Below are 25,774 nucleotides of genomic sequence, written 5' to 3' on the forward strand. Positions count from 1 at the left end.
CAAGAGAAATTGAGGGAAGAAGGCAGAAGGCAGTTAGCCACCTTACATAGGATACTTTGCAGGAAACAGTGAGGACATAAATTAGACTGAGGAAGGTCAAGGAGAACCAAATAAGGAACAGAAAAGAAGAAAACCAAAGCATTTAATAAGAAATAGTTCATCAACAATGGAGTCAAAAGAAGAGTAAAGAAAACAAATCTTCAAAATGATTCAGGACAATCTTGCACTGTCTCTCCAATGAGCTCTAGTTTTAGCACTTGCTTATTAAACAGCACACGGACTTCTAAGATAACAGCTACTTCATTGTTCTTTAAGAAACCACCACACCCATAACGAGTTGAGACTGATTCTACTCACTAGATCCCAAAGTTAGGCATATGACCTAGGCCACACTAAAGAAAGCACTTGATTGTCAGGGATAAAACCATCTTCCTCACAGGCCAATCACAATCAATGAGAATTATTCCAGTACTTTTGCTGGAACCACTGGAAAAAAAGAAACTGGCTATTTCCATGAGGAACCACTGGAAAAAAAAGAAACTGGCTATTTCCATGAGGATCACTAAGGTAAGAAAGCTATGAAGATTGAAGACTGAAGGTATGACAATTGTAACCTGCCAATAGTAGACCTAAAAATGAAGGGAAACAGAGTGCCAAAAAATGAGGAACATTTGCTAATGAAATGCTAATAAAAGCATCTGAACCCAGGAAGTCAGCCTTATCCATATTTAGGTGTACTCCTCTAACAACAGATATATTCTGAAGCTAATGCCAGTTAGATTTAGATTTCCATCACCTACAACTGAATAAATATTGATTAATAAAACTATTGAATCCTTGGTTTTTCTTTTTTTATTTTCTTGCTTTATAGACCTCCTGAATGCTTATTAGAAAGTTACAAGACAGCTTATAAAGACTCTGGGAAGAGACAGAAGACAAATAAGAAAAGTTGGGTTTATTTTTTAATAAAGGTCAAAAATGGTAACAACTGCCAGACATTTTAATATTCATATTATAAATAACTACTGTTCCAAAGATCATGTGATATTTTAGGAAAATATTTAATTTAATTACTAGGCAAACCTTGAAATCTAGAAATATATCCACATATATTTCTCTATGCAAAGAAAATACGCAGAATGCCCTATCATTTTTAAAACAGATTGTGATTCTTAGCAAGCAGATAATGGTACATATAAAAAGAATCATATGCAAATTAACTTTTTCGTAGAAAATACTGAACTGTTAATTCTACTATAAAAGAAAATAACTAAACTTATAAGAGTTCATATATAAATTGTTCACCATAATGTGACAAAACTTTTTAAAAGAGTATTTACTTATATTACAGTGCAGCACAGCCTAAGTGTTTGTGGTTTATTACTATTAAGTTAACCTAAAAGATTAAAAGAAAAAAAAAAGACTTCAGTAGTATACTTACATCACAATTACAGCCAAATATTCCATTAGAAAATGAAATTAAGTTATAGGATTTGTCACCCCAGCGTAGGGTTGGATTTCCAGTAAGGAGAATCAAAAGTACCTAAAATAAATTTAATTTTCCAAATTAAAAGGATTTAAACATTGGTTTGTAAGTATTTACATATTAAATACACATATATCATCTCACTTTTCCTCTTCAGATCAACTAAATAAAATCAGAAGTTATAGTCATGATATAATAATTCTGGCCCTGACTTCAATTATTTCTCAAAATCTCAAGTTAAGAAAATCCTACCAGAAAAGAGAATGCAAGTATATTATTAATGGATGTTTACAGAATATACCATTAAAAACATAATTCTTCTGTAACTTCAATAGTATAAAGTCTTAAAATTCAGCCACTAAAGAGTTAAGAAGAAAATACTTTAAGAATTTATATCCCACTAAACCGGTTTTTCAAACTATAGATTTTGGCCCACCATAAGTCATGAAATCAATTTAGTGTATCACAATCAACATTCTTTACAAAGATAAATAGAATATAATAAATAGAAATAGCAGAGTACATCATAGTAACAGTAATTATTACTTTGTGAAATTACTATTACATTTATGTGTACATGCACACCCATGTATATACTCATAGTAAGCTGCAATCTAATCATATTTGTAAGTACAGATTGTGATCTAAGTTTGAACAATACTGCATTAAAACATATTTTTCCTTAAGACATATTTTGGTGCTTCTCCTCCCCATCCCACCCCCCAAAAATTGTGGCTAACGAATAGTTAGCTAGTTGTTTACTAGCTATAAGATTTAAAACCTGGATTATTTTCCCCTTTCATTTAATTTTGATGACTGCATTATGAAATAATTTGTTTTCAAAAGATTATGAGACTTTCACTTACATAAGTATTACCTTTCAAGTCCCAAGAAATGAAAACATTGCCTCAGGGATAAGGACAAATCAAACAAACAAAAAAGGCCCTATTTACCCTTAAACTCAATGAAGTCACTGTGTTCAGTAAAACAAAATGATATGATAAATTACTTACAAGGGTGATATAATTCTTAGGACAGACCTTCCCAACCAGTCAAGGCACACTGGTGTGGGTTACAGGTAAGTTCTTATGTCACCTTTGGGAAGAAAAAGTAATTTATCCCAGTGTCCTACGCAATTACTTTGCTTATGTAATCAATGAAAAGGTTGGGAAACACTGAGATGTGATGTGCAAGCAATAGTCATACTTCTTTAAACAAGATACATAATAAATCTACACAGACCTAAACAATGTGGCAAAGACTTATGAAGCACCATTTTTGTATTAGTTTCAATTTGGTACACATCTATTTCATCTAAGAAAAATTCTAAGAGCCCAAATACAAAAAAGGAAAAAACAATCTTCTAGGGCTGGAGATGTTGCTCAGCAGTAGAGCTCTTGCCTAGCATGCATAAAGCCCATCTCCAGCACTACAAAGGAAAAAAAGATCATCTCAATTTCAATATATTCAAGAGTCTTCCAAGAAAACTTGAAAAGACAACAGAACAAGACAGTTACCTGACGATAATCTTCTGGTGTGATATGTGGACTGTCATCATCTATAGAATACACAAATACACTGCTCTGAATTTTTTCTAACAAAGTCAAGTTCTCTGGATCAAGGCCAATCAGATATTCTCGTGACTAAAGGGCAAGGAAAGAATGGTTAAATGTTACAATTTAATACAATATATGCAGAAAATCTCAGAAGAGTTTGTTAAAGTTTGGTAAATTAATCTTCCTGTGTGTTGGTGCACTCCTATATTCTCAATTACTTGGAAGTCTGAAGCAGGAGGACTATTTGAGCCCAGGATGTGTTTGAGGTCACAACCTGGGCAGCACAGTGAGATTCTACCTACAAAACAACAAAACTGTAATTACCTTAGCCCATTGGGTTCGCTCCTCGCAAGTTAGTGCTGGTACTCCAGGTCCTTCAGGTTCACTATGGCACTTGTTGTAGATGTATGTCAGTTGTCTTATGGAAGATTAAAAAAAACAAGATTCAAAAAAGGAATAATTTATACTTTGAAAATATGCAAACACTTCTAGGACTCAAGTAAGTCCCTGTTTACAATGGAGAACTTGAAGTCTGGTAATCAGTCTTACAGATATCATGTACATATATTAACTAACCAAAGCCTGTGTGTGTGTGTGTGTGTAACCAGAGGACTTACTGTATATCTAATTCATAGTTGTCTTTTACTCAGAAAAGTCCCATGTAGTAAGTTTTAAGTGTTTTCACATGTGCCATTTGTTACTTCTAACCATTATATTTTAAAGACTCTATTATCTGAGGATAAAATTTTTCTCCCTATAGCATTCTATGCTTCCAATCTGATGAGTTTCATCAATCTTTAAACATATAACAGGTAAATAACAGATTCTTTCATAAAGAGAAAAATTTTCATCAGTCAAAAATTCATAAAACTTTAGTTTTAGTCCTACTTTCTCATGGCCCATGCTAAAAAGTTACCTCAATTTAAGTTTGCAAATATTCCTCAGAAAGCAGTTAATGTAAGCTTAATAAATGGTCAAAAAGCACCACTCAAAATTGGAAAAAACCTAATTCTTAATTTGCCTAAATTCCTGTTTGTTCATTATATCTGTACTTACTGCTGATAAAGAAATAATTTCCTTACTCAAAATTTCCCCACTTTTTGTACATTAATGGTATCTTCTAAAGCACATGAGGATTTCTTCATCAAACAATCTGCATTGATGATGGGGTCAAATTGCCCTGACTCTCTTCCTACTTATTTGTCTTTGCTAAATACTGATTTTTGTGAGCCAGAAACGTAGCTCAGTGGTAGAGCAATCCCTAGAATTTAGGAGGCCCTGAGTTCAATCCCTAGTAACACACACACACACACACACACACACACACACACACAAACTGGTTTTGTTCTAGTTACAAATAAAGCCTGGTAGGCATAGTAACTATCACAAATCCTGAATACTAAAGTAATAAATCTCTATCTCACTGTTTTTCTCCATATGGTACTTGTTGCTGCCCTTCCTTTAACATATCAAAATATTTTGACTACAAAACTTTTTCCTGTTCCCTGAAAGGCTCATTTTCATATTCATTTTATAAGGTGGTCTTTATCAGGGAGCAATGTATTAAACCTAAAATGACATTTTAGGTTTGATAATAAAAGGTCACATTATAACTGCCCTAATCTCTATCACTAAGAGGTACTGATCTCAAAACGAGGATTGTCCCTCTTTTCTTTTAACTTGGCTATCTATGAATGCATTTTTCAACTACACATTCAATTTTTGGTATTTTGAAGCACCAAGATTTACATAAAATTTCTCCACTACAGAATCATATGTCTTTTTAAAAATCTTCTGAATTTGCTGTCTCCTCACAATCTGGTTTCTGCCTTCATCATTTCCCTCTCTCTCTCTTTAGTTCATTGTAATCTGCTTTTGTCCTCCAGCAATTATCATTTGAAGGAGGCTCTAGAGATGGAACCCAGGGTCTCATGCCTGCTAGGTATTTGCTCTACCATTAAACTATATGCAAGCTGTGGTGTTTATCTTGAAACTTCTTTTGTGTCACAAATAACTCCACCAATAGAAACCTTGTTATGGTTTAGATCTGGAATGCTCCCCAAAAGCTCATGAGTTAGGCAATGCAACAATGTTTAGAGATGAAATGCCTGGATCATGAAGGCTCTGACCTCATGAGTGGATTAATCCATTTGATAGATTGATAATTTGAATGGACTGATAATTTGAATGGATTCACTAGAAAGTGGTGAAACTATAGACAGGTAGGGTATGGCTGTAGAAAGTAGGTCACTGGAGGGGTGGCCTTAAGGACTATATCTGCCCCCAGCCCCTTTCTGTCTCTCTTTCCTCTTCCTGGCTGTCATGAATGGAGCAGCTTGCCCTTCTGCCATGATGTTCTGCCTCACTTTAGGCCTAGCATAAAGGAATTGTCTAATCATGAGCAAAATAAACTTTCCCTCTCCAAGTTGTTCTTATTAAGTATTTTGGTTACAGCAATGAAAAGCTGACTAACACAACCCCAGCAGCCTTATCTGTCTTATCTTCTTCATTATGAAATATTCCACACCCAAGAGTGCATCTTTAAATTATCCTTCTGCCTTGATTTTTATAGCACTGTTCTACTATGATCCCCCTACCTCATTGACCAGTCGGCTCAGTCTTTTTTCATTGACTACTGTCCTCCTTCCAGCCTTCCTGTGTCTCCCTTCATATGTAATTTCATCCACTTCTTTAATAGTTTGAACTATCACCTTTATACAAGAGATAATAGGGTCTCTAAATTTAGCCCATTTTCTCTGTTAAAGAAGTTCCAAATACTGCCCGGATATGTCTACCTCAATTTTACCAACATTTTAAACTAAAGATAAATGCAACAGTTATCTCCCCCTCTTCTCACAATTTAAAAACAAAAATCTTAGAAGAAAACAATAGGTATAAATTTTCATATTCTTGGATTACGAAATAATTCCTTAGATATGGCAATGTAATTATAACCAATGAAAGAAAAAATAGACAAAATTGGACTTTGTAGAAATTAAATCATCTGTGTTTCAAGGAGTTCACCAAGAAGGTAAAAAACCCAGAATGGGAGAAAAATATTTGCAGATATACATCTGATAAAGGTGAGTATCTAGAATATAAAGAACTATTACAACTCAATAATTTAAAAAACCAACTAAAAATAAAGTATCTGTTAAAACTTTCTCCAAAGAAAATATATATATATATATATATATATATATATATATATATATATATATATATAAATGGCCAAAAAGCACATGAAAAAAATGTTTAAAATCACTGTGATTATGGAAATGTAAATATAAATCACAATATAATCCTACACCACCCCTACTAAGATTTCTATAATCAAAGGCAGACAATAAATGTAGGTGAGGATGTAGAAAAATCAGAATCCCCCTACACTGCTGATGAAAACATAAAATAGTACAGCCACTTTGGAAAACAGTCTGCTAGTTTCTCAAACAGAGTTTCCATATAATCCAGCAACTCAACTCCAAGGTATATACTCGAGAAATGAAACCGTATGTCCACATAAAAATTTGTATACAATGTTTACTCACATTACTCACAAAAGCCAAAAAGTAGAAAAACCCAAATGCCCATCAACTGATGAATGACTAAATAAAATGTGGTATATACATAAAATGAAACATAATTCAGCCATAGAAAGAAATAGAATACTAATACAGGCTAAAACATATATGAACCTTGAAAGCATTTTGCTAAATGAAGACAGGCAACACAAAACATCACGTTAAAGATTCCATTTATCACATGTTATAAGATCCCATTTATGTGAAATGTCCAAAATAAGCAAATTCTTTGAACAGAAAGTAGACTGGTGATTGTCTAGGGTTGGTGGGGTAGGCATGTTTTGGGATATATGTAAAATAAATAATGGAGGAGGATTAGGAAGCAATGGAGAGCTTATGGGTACTGGATTACTTATGAGGGTGACAAAAATGTTCTAAAACTAACTGTGGTACCACAATTCTATGAAAATACTAAACAATACTGACTTACACTTTAAATGGTATGGTGTGTGAATTATATCTCAATAAAGAGGGTTAAACTCACTGGGGAGTTCTCAGACTTGGATAACGGATAGATATTGGTACCACTGAGGGTGAGAGAACTGTAAAAGGAAGAATAGAGACATGAGAAAAGAAGGTATATCTACCAACACTATGATAAGGCCAGAGTTCTTTTTTTTTTTTAAAGAAAGAGAGAGAGAGAGAATTTTTAATATTTATTTTTCAGTTTTCGGTGGACACAACATCTTTGTATGTGGTGCTGAGGATCAAACCCGGGCCACACGCATGCCAGGCAAGCACGCTACCGCTTGAGCCACATCCCCAGCCCCAGAGTTCTTGTTATTCCTCTTTCATTAGAGATATAGAAATAGAGGAATATTTCTCTTCTATTAAAATTAAGCAACAAGCATAACAAAAACAAACCTGTGTAAGTGAAATGATAAATGGAGGTAACATTTGGTCTCAGTGTAGGGAGTGCTAGGATGGTAGGAAGCTGAATTAAAACATATAATCTGAAATGGCAACTCTAAACTACCAGTGTCCAGCCCAGAGTTGCCATGCATGCCACAGGGCCAGCTGGTATTATTAGAATTTTTATTTTTTTAAGAGAAATCAGAAATCCAAACTTTAATATGAATTCTCCTAATTTTAAATAGTGATCTGAATTCTGTTATCCAAGCAAAATTGGTCACGGGTTAAAATGAGCCCATGAATTACATATATTCAATTTCTGCAAAAGTAGCTCTATGTAATCCAATTAATAAGTCTGATCTAGTAGTTACGTGCCAAATTTGGACCAATCACATTCACCTTCAAATGTTATCTAAATCATAATAGCAAAAGACCAAAAAGATAATTTGCCTACATTAAAATTAACAATATATAATTTCCAAAAAATAATTTTTCAGTTAATGAGAAGAAAATATTTGTTACACATGTAATCGATAAAGGAATAGTATACAGTTTATATAATTGACTTTTACAAATCTATAAGAATAAAATAGGACAACAGGAAAACAGATACACAACTCACAGAAGAGAAAATACAAATGTCCTATAAAGACATATAAAAATGCTTAACCCCCTAATAACAAGGGTTATGCAAATTCAACCAACAATGAAAACCATTTTTCACTTGTGAGTTCACCAGATATGTTTTAAATTTAATAATATCATGACAGCAATAATGTGAAAAAATGGTTATCTTCATATAATACCAGCAGGGAAAATAATGCTGCTTTGGATAATAATTGGACTTAAGTTAAAAACTTTTAAGTGTATATATCTTATGACCCAGAAATTTCAATTCTATATCAACCCATAAGATATTTTCTCCAAAGACACATTTGAAAATGATTATTATTTGTTACAGCAATAAATGGAAACAACTTCCATAAGCACTAATAGAGAAATGATCAAATATACTTTAGTTTATCAATGTGACAGAATTCTATGTAACTGTTTAGAGAATAAGGTAGATGTACCTATACCACTACAAAAATACCACTGCCTTATTAGTAACTAAAAGAAGTAAACTGAAGAAAAATACCTAAAATAACACCTTTTTAAACGTACAACTACCCCTACCTTGTACCACGCACAAAATCAATTCAGGCAAACTGTATAAGTGAAAGGCAAAACAAAATTCTAGAATATAAGGAAATGTCTTCTCGGTATTGGGTTAGGGAACACTTTTTTAAAATAATACAAAAAATATAATCAATATTGTAAAAGACTAACAAATCAGACTACATTTAAATTAATAACTGTTTATAAAATGATGCCTTTAAGCAGCTCAATTCATAATAGCAAAGCTATAGAACCAAACTAGATGCCCTTCAACGGATGGATAAAGAAAATGTGATACACACCTACACATACACCCACACAATGGAATACTACTCAGCCATGAAGAAAAATGAAATTATGGCCAGTAAATAAATGGAACTGGAGACTATCATGCTAAATGAAATCAGCCAACCCCCCAAAACCCAAGGCCAAATGTTCTCTCTGATATGCACATGCTAACTAACACACAATAAGTGGGGAGAAGGAAAGAAGAGAAGTACTTTGGATTAAAATGGGGAATGAAGGGAAGAGAGGAGGGATGGTAGTAGGAAAGACAGTAGAATGAATCCGACATGTTCATATATGAATGCATGACCAGTATAACTCCACATCATGTACAACTATAAGAATGGGATCCTAATTAGAATAAATTATACTTCATGTATGTATATCAATATACATTCTACTGTTATATATAACTAAAAAAATCAAAAATTTTTAAAAATGATGCCTTTAATAGGATAAAAGAGCAATTTTAAGTATATTCTCCTCTTCTGTGTATTGAAATACATAAAACAAAGAACAATCTTATCAAGAATGTATGAAGAACTCCTATGACACTCGTACACTAGTGGAAATTAGTACAACTAATTTTAAAAACTGTCATTATCTATTGATGTTGAATGTGCATATAATCTAAGACTCAGCAAATCCTCTCCTGGGCTTTCCAGAAACGCATGCACACATCCACCAAAGACTTGTATGAGGATTTTTACAGTAGTAAATAATCTAAGTGATTCCACTTAGGAAGGAGGGTAAGCACAGAGATTAGGAAGACGTATAAGAGTGAGCTCTGGAGCACTGGAAATGTTCTGTTTTGACCTGGGTGGCAGTCACCTGAGAATTCAGCTATACATTTGTGTGTGTGCTGGCAGGTACTTTGTGTGTGTGCTTCCAAGGTACTTTGGAAGGATATTCTAACAGGACAATGGAAAGGTCCTGACCCAGTAATTGTCTGGAGTCGGCGGTCTGTTTGTGTGTTTCCACAGGGAGAACAGCAGCCGATTTGGATTCCAGAGAGATTAACCAAGGTCCTGACCCAGTGATTGTCTGGAGTCGGGGGTCTGTTTATGTGTTTCCACAGGGAGAACAGCAGCCGATTTGGATTCCAGAAAGACTAACTAAAGCGATTTCTACAGACCAAAAAGATGATGATTTGGCTCAAATCCATAACAACTGATATCCAAAACTCCAGTTTGGCTATTCTTACATCTGCAACAGAACCAGGATGCTTTTTTCAATATCTATTTTATTATTGCCCTTTGCCATATCATGAAGTTCTATTTTGTTTTTTGAGCTCATACAGACCTAGGTTAATGTTTTGCTGATCAGTTCTATTTTTTGACTATAGAGTTTTTAAGCATTGCAATGGAGATTTCACCTGTAAAAAGTTATAAGGCCTTTACTATAATGTTATGTGTTGTATGTATTATATTATGTGTGCACACTTGTGTTTTGTGTTATATGTTTGAATGTACGTATGTCCATATATCATATATGATGAGCGCTCATGATAAAATGGATCCAAATATTTTTTTTTCACGTGATTTATATGGTTTAATTTAAATTGGGTAAACAACTGTTGAGGATTGTTTTAATATGTAAACAAAAAAGAAGGTTAACAGATCTGTTTGTTTACTTTCACCTTTCCTTTTCATTATATTTAATAATTCTCTCAAAGATAATGTAAATTGTTAAGAAAATTGTTTTCTTTTAGTGCCTTCTGGAATGTTACATAATTTTTTCTTTAGCCATTATTGCCAGAATTCCTATCTTCATCCCAGTGCTGGTGAAGTCAAAGATAAAACCAATCTACAGCTTCTACAATAGCCATCACTGAACTGCTTGCAGAACTTGCCTGGACACATTGTGAGCTCACCTGTATGCATTGTGAACTATCTGTTGGTGCAGCGACTTGTGGTAGTGTTGGGGTATTTTTGCTGATGATGTCACCGGTGGTACAATTTTTCAAAGGAGCCCTCAATTGGCTTAATGTCATGGCATTTTGCATCCTCCTCTACTAGTGATGGTCTAAAATTTGGGGGCCAACAGAGGTGAGGCAAAGAACCTCACCCCCCCACAGGTGCAAAGGCCTATCCACAAGTATGGCTGTATGCTGGACCGGTAGTCAGTGACGGGTATGATCCAATTGCAGTGGTACCAACCTAAGACAGGAGGCTGACGCCTAGAGGTCAGTTCATCCGATGACAGGTAAGGACCATATGTTGAATTGGACTGCCTAACAGGCACGGTCCCTAAGCCACATGCTTGTTGTTTAAACAGAGAGGAGGAGATGTTGAGAGCCACAGCCAAAGGGGCCCCAGCAAACTTCCAGCTGCCAGCATGTGTGCTTTTGTAAGCTTATTTATTTAGTTAGCTTAATTATTTAGTAAAAAAAAATTCAAATTATATATATAGATAGTTACATAAATATGACTCAATAGTTATAAAATCATCTAGGAAATTTGAATAGCCTATTAAATATTAATAATATTAAAGAATTATTGTTAACTTATTACAAGACAACATCAGGTTTGAGAATGGTACTAGATGTGAACTATTCAAGAATCTTTATATTTTAGAAATATATACTAAAAGATTTATAATTAAAGGATATTATATCTGATATTTTCTTCAAAATAATCCACATGGGAGTGAAGGGAAGAACACAGATAGTTGAAACAATGCTAAATGACTTTATAACTGTTAAAACTAGGAGTAAGTAACACTAAAGTTAGGGGATGGGTGTGTGGGGGGTCTTCATTATATAATTCTATATTTTAAATTTTTCTATAATTTATTCCAAAAATGTATGCATACTATATATGAATTATGTGTATGTATATGTATATGTGTGTATATATATATATATATATATATATATATGTATATATACACACACACACAAAAAAAAAAATATATATATATATATATACTATATATAAAATATATATGTTCTCTTTTTTAAAATGATATGTGCATATAAATTTATTGTAACAGATCTGGAAGGACAGAACATAAAAACTAGTATTATTTGGGGGCAAAACTAGTGTAATTTGGGGGTAGGGAATGGGATTGGTAGTATCTGCAATGTTTCTTTTTTCTCAAGTGGAACATATTCATGTACATCTAGTAAAATTAAAAATTAAAATTAAAAACAAAGAATAGATTTTTTAAAAATATATATACACATATAAAATTCTTACTTTTCAGCTTTCTGACACCTCATAGAAAGACAAGTTTCAACATTTGTTTTTTTAACCTAAATAACAGCTTAAGATCTAATGAGATTCAAGACAGTCATGTGAAAACCTGAGAAGCTCTGGTGGGGTGATCAAACATCCTTCATGTGTTACATCAAAGACAAAAATTCGGCCCCGACACAACACTGCAATGTGACTTGGGGAATGCCCTTCACTTTCTGGAAAAAAGAAACAGAAAACACAAGACTCAAATCTCCCAAAGTTAAACAGTAGTAAAGCTGTTTATATCCAATAGAAGAAAATAATCATTCACTTATATATTTGTCAAATACATCACATGAATAAAAACAACTTGCAGGGGAAGGGGGAGGTTCAACAATGAGTACTAAATTACAGTCAGATAAGGGTAAATCCTGGTGTGCTATTCATTGCACAGTAGGTAACTACTATAGATAATGATTGAGTACTCTGTATTGCAAAAGTCAAAGGGATTTTGAATGCTTTTGCCATAAAAAAAGATAGATGTTACAGGAGACAGATATATTTAATCTGATTATACAAAATATACATTTATTGATATATTGCATGGTAGTCCATTACTATGTACAATTTTTGTTTTTTAACATATCAGGCAAAAAAATAATTTCAAAAAACTCTGTAAGTTCATAGAATTTCAGTTATTATGATATAAATATATACTCTTGAAACTTGTCCATGTGACATCTAGAAATCCATGAAAGTTTCAAGTATTTGTACATTCTGAGAATCACATAAACCCCAAACTATTATAGGGCTTTCTAATTTTGTTCAGGGACAGGAATGTAAGGGTAAGAACGGAAACAGAGACATGTGTCTCTTTAAAATTATTTTAACGTTAATTACTAATCAAATAATTTAGTTGTAGTGATGTCTAGCAATGATTCCCCAGTAAAATAGTTTTCAGTTCCAGATGCAGTGGTACATACCTGTAATCTCAATCACACGGGAGGCTAAGGCAGAAGGAGCACAAGTTCAAGGCCAGCCTCAGCAAAGTAGTGAGGCCTTAAGCAACTTAGTGTCTCAAAATAAAAGAGGCTTCAGATGTATCTCTGTGGTAAAGCTCCCCTGGGTTCAATCCCCAATACCAAAAAATAAATAAATAAAATGGTTTTCAGTAGAAAAGGGCACTAGATGCCTGAGCGGCAAGGGGAAAGAATTTTGCCTAATCTGTAGTTTTACTTAAGGCTCTGATAACCTAAGTCACTGATAATTGATCTAAGATTCCTGTGGTATACCTTAACTCCCCAAGAATTGTTTTATCTACTGTAAACTTCAGACTACCCTGAGTTATCCCCATTTTTAAAGTATTCCCTCCTTTACTAAGGGTCTTCCTATATGATCCCTGCCCCATCCCTTCTTCTAAGAAAGGAAAAAGAAGAAAGAGAAGACATATACTGCCACTGGAAGGAAAATTACTGGTTGGTATTAAGTGCATTACACACATCACTTGTTAAATCTATTCATTCTAAGGAAGCACCATCTCCTGAAAAGAACTACTATTTTTCCCCTTAGATCCTATTTCCTCAAGACCTGGAAGATGAAGTATGTATTTGCTCCTCATGGCATGTCCCAAATCACTTCTTCTCTGGCCCTTCAAAAAACCTAAAGATCCTTTTACATTAGCACCACTTTTATTGCTGGCAACTACTGATCATATCCTTTCCAAAATTTAGGGCTGAAAAAGAAAAAATAAAATAAATCTGATGTCAAATGATCCAATAAATGGTTGGAAATGGAGCTGGAACAGAAGGGTGGAACCTCAGAATGAACCTGAGAAGAAATATTTAAACAGAGAACTGAGTAAAGAAAGAATGTGAGCCTGGAAATTGCAGGAAGAGAGAACCTTGCAGAAGAAACAGCAAGAGTAAAGGTATTAGGACAAAAGCAAGGGGATTTGCTTAAAGGAAAACAAGGTCAGTGCAATTATCAGCCAATTATCAGGACAGTAATAATGGGATCTAACTAATACTAACTATTACTCTAAAAGGTTACTTTAGCTGCTACATGAAGAATAACAGATAATAGGGGAAAAGAGATGATACAGCCAGATTAGTTATGAGATAACTGAAGTGGTCCAGATAAGAACTCTAGGTAAGAGGGCATGTTGGTTTTGACAGGGGTGTAACAATTGAAGGAAACAAGAGACGAATTATTTTTCTTTTAAGATGAAAGACATTCAGATTGAAATGATCCAATAAAGAAAAAACTGATGATGCAGCAGAGAGAGAGGATAATGACTAAGCAAAAGTGGAATTCAGAACACAAATAGAAGAGATGTCCTCAGGAGTCAGAACAGTTCATCTATTTTATCTTTTTTTTTTATGGAAGATAAAGTATATAAATGTGCAAGGGAATAGAAGATGAGTAAATATTTGAATAAGTTTTTTATGGCTGCTTTAACAAATTACCACTAACTTAGTGGCTTGAAATGAAACAAACTGATTATCATATAAGTCAGAGGGTGACAAGTCTGAAACGTGTCTTATTCCAGCAGGGTTGTAGTTCTCCTAGAGGCTCGATATCATTTCCATAACATAATATTACCCATCTTTTCAACTTTTTTTTTTTAATCTCCCACCGCACACCAAAACTTGCTTTTGCAAGCAGTATTTCCAAATGTCACCACTTCATTAATTCATTTTCATCTCTTCCAGATGGGCTTCCTTCCCCAACTTCCACTAAAACTGCTCTTGTCAAGGATGGTCTCTGTCCACATCATCTTGATAGATCAATGGTCACATTTTCACCTCATTTGACCCCTCAGGAGCATTAGATAAAACACTTCCTCCTCTTGACTTCTAGTAGACCAATGTCTTTGTTTCCTTCCTCCCTGTCTTGGTCTCCTTTGCTGGCTCCTCTGACAAGCAAATATTATGTTGGATTGTGATAAAGATCAATAGTGGTTCCCTTGATCATCTTTATTTATGTATGTTTCAAAAGTAATCTTAACTACTTTTATGATTTTAGAAAAAAATTCTAGGCCTGCTAATGATGGCTCCTAAATCCATATCTGCAGTCCTGAATTCTCAGAACTCCAAACTGTACCTCCAACTGCCGATTTACATTTCCACTTACATGTTTAAAAGCCATCTTAAATTCAACATAGTCTAAGGGACCTCTTGATTTTCCTCCCTAAAATTTGTCCTTTCAATTTTTACCACCTTATGAATATACACACAACCTACAAATTTGATGAGTCTATCTGAACATTCACCTCAGTAGTTATTCAAGGCTTTTTTTTTTTTTTTTTAATGAGGGTATCTTGTCATGGCCCAGTTAGCTCAGCTGGTTAGAGAAGGGTGCTAATAAGAGAGGATCCTGCTAAGTCACCTAGACTAGCCTTGAAATCCTAGGCTCATGCAATCTTCCTACCTCAGTTTCCTTGGTAACTAGAAAGACAAGCACATGTCACCATACCCGGCTATAAGCAAAATACCTTAAAGTCATCTCTGATTTCTATTTTTCACTTATACTTATTACCAATCTTTAGCTAATTCTGTTAGTCCCAAATCCAAAACATATCCAGAAGTGGATAACTTTTTACCACCTTCTTGCAACCACCTAGTACACGTCCTTATTATGGCTCAAATGAACTACTATAACAACTTTCTAACTGGTGTCTCTGCTATTGTACTTGTCTCCTAAAATTCCATTCTTCAAATAGCAGGTAGAATAATCTTTTAGTAACATAAATCTGATATCACTCTCTTTCTCAAAATCCATTAATAACTACGTACTGTGGCACATACCACAGTGGGAGGCTGAGGAAGGAGGATCACAAGTTTGAAGCCAGCCTGGGAAACTTAGTGAAACTCTGTCTCAAACTAAAATAAAAAGGGAAGCTCAGTGATAGAATGCTATTGGTTTAAATCCCCAGTTTCACCAAAAGAAAGAAAAAGTTTCTATTTACATTTCAAATAAAAGTCAAAACCTTTTTATCTTGGTTTATAAAGTACTAGATGAACTAGCCTCTAGTTCCCTTTTGAATCTGCCCCTCTCTTGCCTGCTCTGCTCTATCCTTAATACCCTTAGAACACACCAAGTTTATTCCCACCTATAGCATTTTTAACAAAAAGTTAAAAACAAAAATTAAAGAAAAAGTGAAAAAACATGCTGATTCATCATCATTCAGATCCTCAGAGAAACCTTCCTTGACTACCTAATCTAAACAATTACACAGTGATTCATTTTATTTGAATTTTCTGTACATTATTTACCATTAACTGTCTGACATATTTTCACATTAACTTATTACCTTTGCTTTACCTATCTTCACCTCTTTACATAGCTATAAGTCCAAGAATACAACAATCATGATAGCTTAAAACACTGCATTGAGACACATTATTAAGCTAATGAATCCCCATTTGACACACATTAACTCAAAAGAGTTACCTTATTTAAAGACATGCCTACTAAGTAACAAAGACCAAATTCAAAAACAGGTCACTGATCTCAATTTCTTAACTGATATGTATATTTTCTTTCTTTACTGGTTATTATTCTTACATCAGTTTTCATCTGTTCACCTTTTCCACTATGTAACTAAGTACCATAAATAAACCCACTTTCCTAATCTTTCCTGTTAATTCTTTTACTTGCAACATCCAAGGTAAATGTGTGGAGGCTTGAGCACATTAAGCATCTCAAATATCTAGAAAGATTTTCAAAGAGGAGGTGAGTTCTATACAAAAGGAAACTTAAACCTTCATATTATGAGTGCAACTAACTATAAAAGTTTACTCTTAAAACTTTATGAAAAAAAAGTCCATTCATAATTATACTCTACTATAATTATAAACAGTCATTAAAGCAATAAAACATAAAAATTCCTAAAGTAACTAGAAGACAGCAGTTGCCACAAAAGAATTTTCCATTTGAAGATATGCTAGAACACCAAGAAGAAATTGCCATCAAATGACAGTAAAAACAAAATTTTGATGAATCAATCTGAACCTGTGTGCCTCCAAGAAGCATGATTCCAGGTAACAGTTAAAGGGGCAGGGGAGGGAAGAGTATATTCACAAAGGAAACTGGAACATCATGGGCACATACAAGCAAACATTCAAGACAATTCAGATAAGGAATGAGGGTACAAAAAGAGGTATACAGAAACCTTCCTATGCTCCATGACTTCCTTAATACTCATTCATAACTTTGTTCTTCAATTAAATATTTTAAATTCTCAAATGATGCAACAAAAGCATCAGGTTTATATTCAATCATGCATGACAGTTTAGAAAATTAATTCCCTTATATTACATTCAAACTAATCAGAACAAATCAAAGACAAGGTTCATGGAAAGCCTTTGATTTGTCAAAGACCAATAAGAAACATTTTTCAAAACTGTGGGTTCCAGTGTCACTGTAGAAATCACAACAAAATTATCAATATCCCAATGCTTTTACCAAAAAAAAAAAAAAAAGTACCTGTGTTTTTACTTACCAGTCCTAAAATAGTTTATAATTGAATCTCTAGTAATTCCTGGAACTTTGCAGGTAGAAAATAGCATTCGAAATTGATTCATATCTAGAGGAGTATTTCCAACTTTATGAACAGGCAGTTTTTCTCTATTTAAAAAAAAAAGTATTTTGATCAAGAAGCCATTATTAAACTTATAAATCAAACCATCACAACTGTAGTATTTATTATTCCCCAAATAAAAATTTTCAACATTTTGCCAATTGATGTTTGAGGTACATTTGTTACTAAATTCATATAAGTATCCTTACTTTCTTATTAGCTGCCAGTAGTTCAAGTTATGCCAAAGGATTATACTTCCTCTTTCTAACTGAGTGCCTTCCTTTGGAGGCCAATAGTGTTCAAAATGGGCAGAAGGACCAACAAAGTTGACATTTAGCTGTGATGGTATACGAACATCCAGGTAAACAACATTCAGCCACCATTCTTCAAGCTAAAAGAAATTAAAATTATCAGCCTAATGTTTTTCATAGTACTCAAATGTGGAATCGCTGACACCCCCCACACACAAAAAAGAAAAGAAAGAAAAAGCTACATTGTTCTTTATTTATTCTATACCACTTTAAAACATGGTTTTTTGTTGTTGTTGTTGTTGAAATCATCATAGATATTGAAAAATGCTACTATGATCATTTTTTTTTGGACTTATAAGATCCAAAATATTATTTGTTTAAACACATTATCAAAAACATGAAACAAGAAAGCATAGAAAAGGCACCTTCAGAGGGACTATCATGTTGAAATCACAGTATCGAACCAAGCACTTAGTTGTTTCCTCAGAGTACCTGAGGTATAATGAATATCACTAAATCCTCACCAAATGATAACAGTTATTAGGAAATTTAAATTTTCCATTTCTAAACAAAAATAGATATTAAGTCATAAATTTAAAAAACACTTTCAGGCCGGGTGCGGCCACGCCTGTAATCCCAGTGACTCCGAAGGCTGAGACAAGAGGATCACCAGTTCAAAGCCAGCTTCAGCAACGGTGAGGCGCTAAGCAACTGAGACCTTGTCTCTAAATATGATACAAAAAACGGCTGGGGATGTGGCCCAGTGATGAGTTCAATCCCCAGTATCAAAAAAAAAAAAAAAAAAAAAAAAAAACACCCCACTTTTCAGTAGGCTTAAAATTAATTTAGATTTGTCATAGAAAATTCTGTGTGTCCTTCTTTCATAATATGCAATTGAATTTCATGCATAAGCAGATCTTATTAAATTGTTATTTCTTTTTAAAGAAACTGATGTTATAAACTATAATTAGTACTTCAGAAAAAGGCCTACAAAAAAAGGAACTGGCAGAACAACTTCTTTACCTTCATCTCACTTTAATTAAAAAAATCCAAGGCTCAAAACTGACAAACTCATCCTTTATTTCATATATTAAAGAAGTGAAGTAGATAACTGAAAGAAGTCAAAGATTCCTTGTGGAAAATTATTGAGGCCCTCAATAGAAACTCTTCCCTCAATATACCTCACTGAAATAAAAAATATTCATAACTGTTCTCTTCTCCTTTTCTCCCATGAAGTGTTTAAATATGTCTATGCCACTTATGTAACATGTCTATTTTAGTCCTTTTCAGGAAGTTTTCAGGCTATAGTTACCTGGAAAAAATGTTTTTTCTCAAGCATGGCCTATAGATAGCCTGTTATCAGAACGGCATGGAATAGTTGCTCAAATAAGGATTTCTGGGCCCCTTTCCACATATACTGAATCAGAATCACTGTTTCCAGAAAATCTGCATCTTTAACAAGTTCTCACATAAGATAGGGGACCACTCATAACACTCAAAACTCCCCAGTTAAACGATTTACATTCCTTTGGATAATCATAATGATAACAATGACTGCAAGGATTATACAACAATAATTTAAAAACAAAAGTTATACCCATTTTCAAATTTCCTTCTTCAAAGATCATCATTATTCATTATAAACATACTAAAATAAATACCCAATTTCTTTTTCCTTTTGCCCTTTCAAGTAATTTCTGATGCAATTTTTCTCCAACTCCATTTTGAAATATTCGGACTATTTCTTCAGTTTTCTTATATTCTTCTTCATTTGCAAATGGCTTTACTATAAAGAAAAATGTGATTAAGGCATTTAGACCTCAAGTACCACCAAATTACCTGAATCACTACATACACATATGTAATTAGTACATACTACATATGTAAAATACAGTATTAACACTGCAGTATAATAAATTATAATAGGAGTTGACAAAATGAAAATGACTAAAAAGCAACAATGCAAAATACTGTAAAAATTACAATGAGAGATATTATGTACTCTAATAACAATTTTCTGAAATTATTTTAAAATCATTCTAGATGATAGTTAAAATTATGAGGTGGGACTATCATCTAGTTATCAGTCCAGTTGAAAGTAAATCGTACTTAACCACAAATTGGAGAAATTAAAGCATCTTTCCATTAATGTTCACATTGGAGCCTTGATCATTAATATATGTAATACAAAATGTATGTATGTATGTATAAGTATAAATCCTACCCAGAGCAGTTTAGAGTGCCTCATGACTAAGGGAAATATTCCATGAAAACCAAATGTTCTGAAATAAAGCTATAAAGTTAATTAGAGATCATGAGACATTAATATCTTCTTTCTGTTTGATTTTTGCCTCTGAAATCTTATCAGGCAAACTGCTAAAGCCAACTTAGATTCAGAGAGAATATAAGTCAATAATCAAAAGTGGAATAATAATAAATAAATTTTAAAAAAAATTTATATTTTAGTTGTAATTGGACACAATATCTTTATTTTATTTTTATGTGGTGCTGAGGATCGAATCCAGGGCCTCACACACGCTAGGCGAGGGATCTACCACTGAGCCACAATCCCAGCCCATAAATGAAATTTTTTAAAAAATAAGAAATTAGAATTTTCAGATGAAAGTAGGTGAGGGATAAAGAAATTTTTTCCTGTATATCAGCGACAAATCCTCTGAAATGGAAATGAGGACAACCACTCCATTCACAATATCTTCAAAAAAAATAAAATACTTGGGAATCAACCTAACAAAAGAGGTGAAAGATTTATACAATGAAAACTACAGAACCCTAAAGAGAGAAATAGAAGAAGATCTTAGAAGATGGAAAAATATACTCTGTTCATGGATAGGCAGAACTAACATCATCAAAATGGCGATATTACCAAAAGTTCTCTATAGGTTTAATGCAATGCCAATCAAAATCCCAATGGCATTTCTTGTAGAAATAGAGAAAGCAATCATGAAATTCATATGGAAAAATAAAAGACCCAGAATAGCAAAAACAATGCTAAGCAGGAAGTGTGAATCAGGCGGTATAGTGATACCAGACTTCAAACTATACTACAGAGCAATAGTAACAAAAACAGCATGGTACTGGTACCAAAACAGGCGGGTGGACCAATGGTACAGAATAGAGGACACAGAAACCAATCCACAAAACTACAACTATCTTATATTTGATAAAGGGGCTAAAAGCATGCAATGGAGGAAGGATAGCATCTTCAACAAATGGTGCTGGGAAAACTGGAAATCCATATGCAACAAAATGAAACTGAATCCCTTTCTCTCGCCATGCACAAAAGTTAATTCAAAATGGATCAAGGAGCTTGATATCAAATCAGAGACACGCCGTCTGATAGAAGAAAAAGTTGGCTACGATCTACAGTTGGTGGGGTCGGGCTCCAAATTCCTCAATAGGACACCCATAGCACAAAAGTTAATAACTAGAATCAACAAATGGGACTTACTCAAACTAAAAAGTTTTTTCTCAGCAAAAGAAACAATAAGAGAGGTAAATAGGGAGCCTACACACTGGGAACAAATCTTTACTCCTCACACTTCAGATAGAGCCCTAATATCCAGAGTATACAAAGAACTCAAAAAATTAGACAATAAGAGAACAAACAACCCAATCAACAAATGGGCCAAGGACCTGAACAGACACTTCTCAGAGGAGGACATACAGTCAATCAACAAGTACATGAAAAAATGCTCACCATCTCTAGCTGTCAGAGAAATGCAAATCAAAACCACCCTAAGATACCATCTCACTCCAGTAAGATTGGCAGCCATTATGAAGTCAAACAACAACAAGTGCTGGAGAGGATGTGGGGAAAAGGGTACACTTGTACATTGCTGGTGGGACTGCAAATTGGTGCAGCCAATTTGGAAAGCAGTATGGAGATTTCTTGGAAAGCTGGGAATGGAGCCACCATTTGACCCAGCTATTCCCCTTCTCGGTCTATTCCCTAAAGACCTAAAAAGAGCATGCTACAGGGACACTGCTACATCGATGTTCATAACAGCACAATTCACAATAGCAAGACTGTGGAACCAACCTAGATGCCCTTCAATAGACGAATGGATAAAAAAATGTGGCATTTATACACAATGGAGTATTACTCTGCATTAAAAAATGACAAAATCATAGAATTTGCAGGGAAATGGATGGCACTAGAGCAGATTATGCTAAGTGAAGCTAGCCAATCCCTAAAAAACAAATGCCAAATGTCTTCTTTGATATAAGGAGAGTAACTAAGAACAGAGTAGGGACGAAGAGCAGGAGAAGAAGATTAACATTAAACAGGGATGAGAGGTGGGAGGGAAAGGGAGAGAGAAGGGGAAACTGCATGGAAATGGAAGGAGACCCTCAGGGTTATACAAAAGTACATACAAAAGGAAGTGAGGGGAAAGGGAAAAATAATACAAGGGGGAGAAATGAATGACAGTAGAGGGGGTAGAGAGAGAAGAGGGGAGGGGAGGGGAGGGGAGGGGCGATAGTAGAGGATAGGAAAGGCAGCATAACACAACAGACACTAGTATGGCAATATGTAAATCAATGGATGTGTAACTGATGTAATTCTGCAATCTGTATATGGGGCAAAAATGGGAGTTCATAACCCACTTGAATCAAAGTGTGAAATATGATATATCAGAAATTTGTAATGTTTTGAACAACCAACAATAAAAAATTAGTCTTGCTCATAAAAAAAAAAAAAGATTATAAACATACCCGATTCAAGGTATTTTTTTAATGATTCTTCAAGTGAAGGAACAGGCAGTGATGGAAGAGAATCCTGGTACTGAAATGTTCGTTCTTCGATTGATTTAGCCAGTTGATTTTCCATGATATAGTCACAATAGGAAACCTAAAGAAAAAAGAGACAGCACTCACAAATTCAATCTCATAAATATTCTTATATATGCTAGGCCCAATTCATTTAACCAATATTTCAGGGTCAGACTGTATCTAAGACTTGATCCCACTCTGTGGAATTTACAAGCTTGTCAGATAAAGAAAGTCAAAAAGTATTGCAGTATGTGCCAGGTATTGCTTTGCATATGTAAAGTCCTGGGTTCAATCTCCATCACCACCAAAAAAAGAAAAAAGTATACTCCTTGAATTTTGAACCTCCTTGTACCCTCTCCCCATTCAGTTCCCAAAACACTGGTTTATGTCCTCTAGGCAAGAAATAGGAGGAGTTGGGGCTGGGACTATGGCTCAGCGGTAGAGCACTCACCTAGCACATGCAAGGTGCTGGGTTCGATCCTCAGCACCACATAAAAATAAATAAATAAAGATTATGTCCAACTACAACTAAAAAAAATTTTTTTTAAAGAAAAGAAATAAGAGGAGTCCTCTTTGGGGAAAGCCTAATCAGATATGAAAACGTGTATCATCTCCCTAATCTTCTTATCTCTGAAAAGTGACATTCTCTGCAATTTTAACATATGAAAAAATAATACACAGAGAGATTTAGTAATCAGCCTAAGAGATTATGCCTAGAACTGTAACCCAGATCTATTAGACTGCAAATTTCCCCTGTACAGGATAGGAAGCATGGTAGCGGGTGAGGAAGTGTGTAGAAAGTATTGATGGGTGGATGGGGTTTGATGTTTAGAAAAGGCTTATGTGCTGAAAAAGAGAACTTTGAGGAGCACATGAAGGGGTGTGGAAGAGTTGCTCAACTATAGAATTACAGAATACAAAAAATAAATAAATAAATCATATGACAAACTGCTGTAAGTTGTGAAGATGGTGTAAGGCCTACTCAGAATGGTTTCAAATATTCCAAAGCAATCTTGAATGTCTTCCACACATGTATTAATTTTCATCATATAAATCAAACTAAACCAAAAATATGAATAAGGTCTACATACAAGTGCTAAATTTAAAAATGACATTTCTCAAAGAAGACTTTATATATAAATTACATATTAAAATAGTAACTGAGAAAACAGGAGTATTAATATTGAATAAGAATTTTCTATCCTTTCAAATAAACAGCAAAGCAAAACAAATATTCCACTTAGATGTCACAAAATTAAATAGTATCAAAAACAAAGGCACAGCAGAAATTTTTTTTCAGTCAACATCCTTTCCCCTTTGAATCCTGAGTTTTAGCTGGGCATACAGCCACCCAGTTATATTTCTCCTATTCTCCCATGGAGCTCAGTGTGGCCTTGTGATATATGTTATCTCCAAGTCATAACCCTAAAAAGGACTGCATGTGTTCTTTCATGTTTCCTCCTCACTGCCCATCAGGGAATGTCAACTAGAACAACGCCTTGGACCCATTTATGGAAGCCATTTGCTGAGGTTGTCAGAAGCACCCTATTAGCATGGACTCCTATCTCTAGATGTATCAAAAAAAAAAAAAAAATGCTGGGCATGGTGGCACATGCCTGTAGTCCCAGCTACTCAGGAGGCTGAAGCAAATGGTTTGCTTTAGCGGAGGAATTCAAGGCCAGCCAGGCAACATAGCTCTCAAACCAACAACAAAAATCTCACGACTTTTGTTTTATTCATGCCATATCTTGGGTATTGTTTTGTTTTTTTTATGAAGAAGAGCTATCTATACCATTAATATAAAGAGATAATTTGAAAGTGAAGTATAACAAAGATCTAATAGTTCCTCTCATTCTTCTTTTCTAATGACTTCAGTTACACATTGTTCTGAGCACCCAAAAAGGCTCTGAACCTAATGAAAAATGTAGATCTGGGTCCAAATAGAATAAGCCACCTTCTAGCCATGTGCTCTGAGGCAAATAACTTTAACGAATTTCCTTATCATAGACTGTATTTTAAATGCCCGAAAAAGTACATTATAAAAATAATCCAGCTGAAGCTGGGTCCAGCTGCACAGTGCAACACTGTAATTCCAACTACTCAGGAGGCTGAGGCAGGAGGATCACAAATTCAAGGCCAGCCACCAATTCAGCTGGAAATAACCATATGCAGAATTTCTCTAAATGACCTCAAATTTCAGCTCTTCTAATCTCCAGACCTGTGAATATGGGATCACTATTTCTGTAACTGTAATTTGGTTATCATCTACAGAACATCTGACCATAAAACAGGGATACTGTTCAGGTGGACCTAATCGGATCACTTGAGTCCTCTGAAGCAGAGATCCTGGCGCTGACTTTGAAGATGTAGGTGGCCTCAAGGGGGATACATAGGGCTGACAGACAGTAAGAAAACGGAGTCCTCAGTACTATAAGCACAGTGGAAATCAATTCTGCTAACAACCTGAATGAATCTGGAAGTGGATTCTCCCCAACAGCCTCAGAAAAGAACTCAGACCTGCAGAAACCTTGATTTCAACTCTGTACAGTTTCTATGCAGAACACCCAGCTAAATTCACTGAAGTCTTTCAGATCTACAGAAGCTGTGAGTAATACATTTATGATGTTTTAATTGTTCAGTGTGTTGTAATTTGTTATTGCAACAATAGGAAACTATTACAGAGAAGATGCAGAGAAACACATGCAGAGAAGATATTCTCTGTACACCTCCCTGCTACTTAATAGATTCTAGGAAACTGGGAACAAGAGTACTAATTTCAAACTCACTACAGTGCTTAACTCACCAACAGGTAACAATAATATGAATTATCAGATTCTTTCTTTAAAGAGTGATCTTGAATTCCCAATCACAAAGATTAAGCTAAATAATATAATTTGAATAGCACTACGAAAATGACGTTGCTGGATTTTAGAGAACCAGGAACAATAAGTAAAGGAACAGACTGTCACATACCAGTATACCAACATGAACTTTTTAAGCCTACCAGTTGCAACAATTTGTTTTGAGACCACGAGCATTTGAATTAAGTTTGTG

The 25,774-nt window shown here is 34.4% G+C and overlaps 1 protein-coding gene across 3 annotated transcripts in view; it reads right to left on the reverse strand.

Annotated features, from left to right (window-relative positions):
* Positions 1 to 25,774, reverse strand: part of Crot (carnitine O-octanoyltransferase) — a 43,251-nt gene that overhangs the window by 16,742 nt on the left and 735 nt on the right. For all 3 annotated transcript variants that reach the window (XM_046462463.2, XM_046462464.1, XM_046462462.2), the window contains exons 2-9: positions 22,664 to 22,799; positions 19,591 to 19,715; positions 17,888 to 18,069; positions 17,601 to 17,725; positions 12,225 to 12,333; positions 3,367 to 3,460; positions 3,004 to 3,129; positions 1,442 to 1,543 (exon numbers count right to left, since the gene is read on the reverse strand). In XM_046462463.2, coding sequence (XP_046318419.1) covers positions 1,442 to 1,543; positions 3,004 to 3,129; positions 3,367 to 3,460; positions 12,225 to 12,333; positions 17,601 to 17,725; positions 17,888 to 18,069; positions 19,591 to 19,715; positions 22,664 to 22,778 — 978 coding nt within the window. In that variant the 5' untranslated portion in view covers positions 22,779 to 22,799. The remainder of the gene's footprint in view (positions 1 to 1,441; positions 1,544 to 3,003; positions 3,130 to 3,366; positions 3,461 to 12,224; positions 12,334 to 17,600; positions 17,726 to 17,887; positions 18,070 to 19,590; positions 19,716 to 22,663; positions 22,800 to 25,774) is intronic.

Source organism: Marmota monax, unplaced genomic scaffold (genome assembly GCF_021218885.2).
Source record: "Marmota monax isolate L192 unplaced genomic scaffold, Marmota_monax_Labrador192_F-V1.1 WCK01_AAM20220418_F8-fsc00165, whole genome shotgun sequence".
In the NCBI taxonomy this organism is placed as follows: Eukaryota; Metazoa; Chordata; class Mammalia; order Rodentia; family Sciuridae; genus Marmota; species Marmota monax.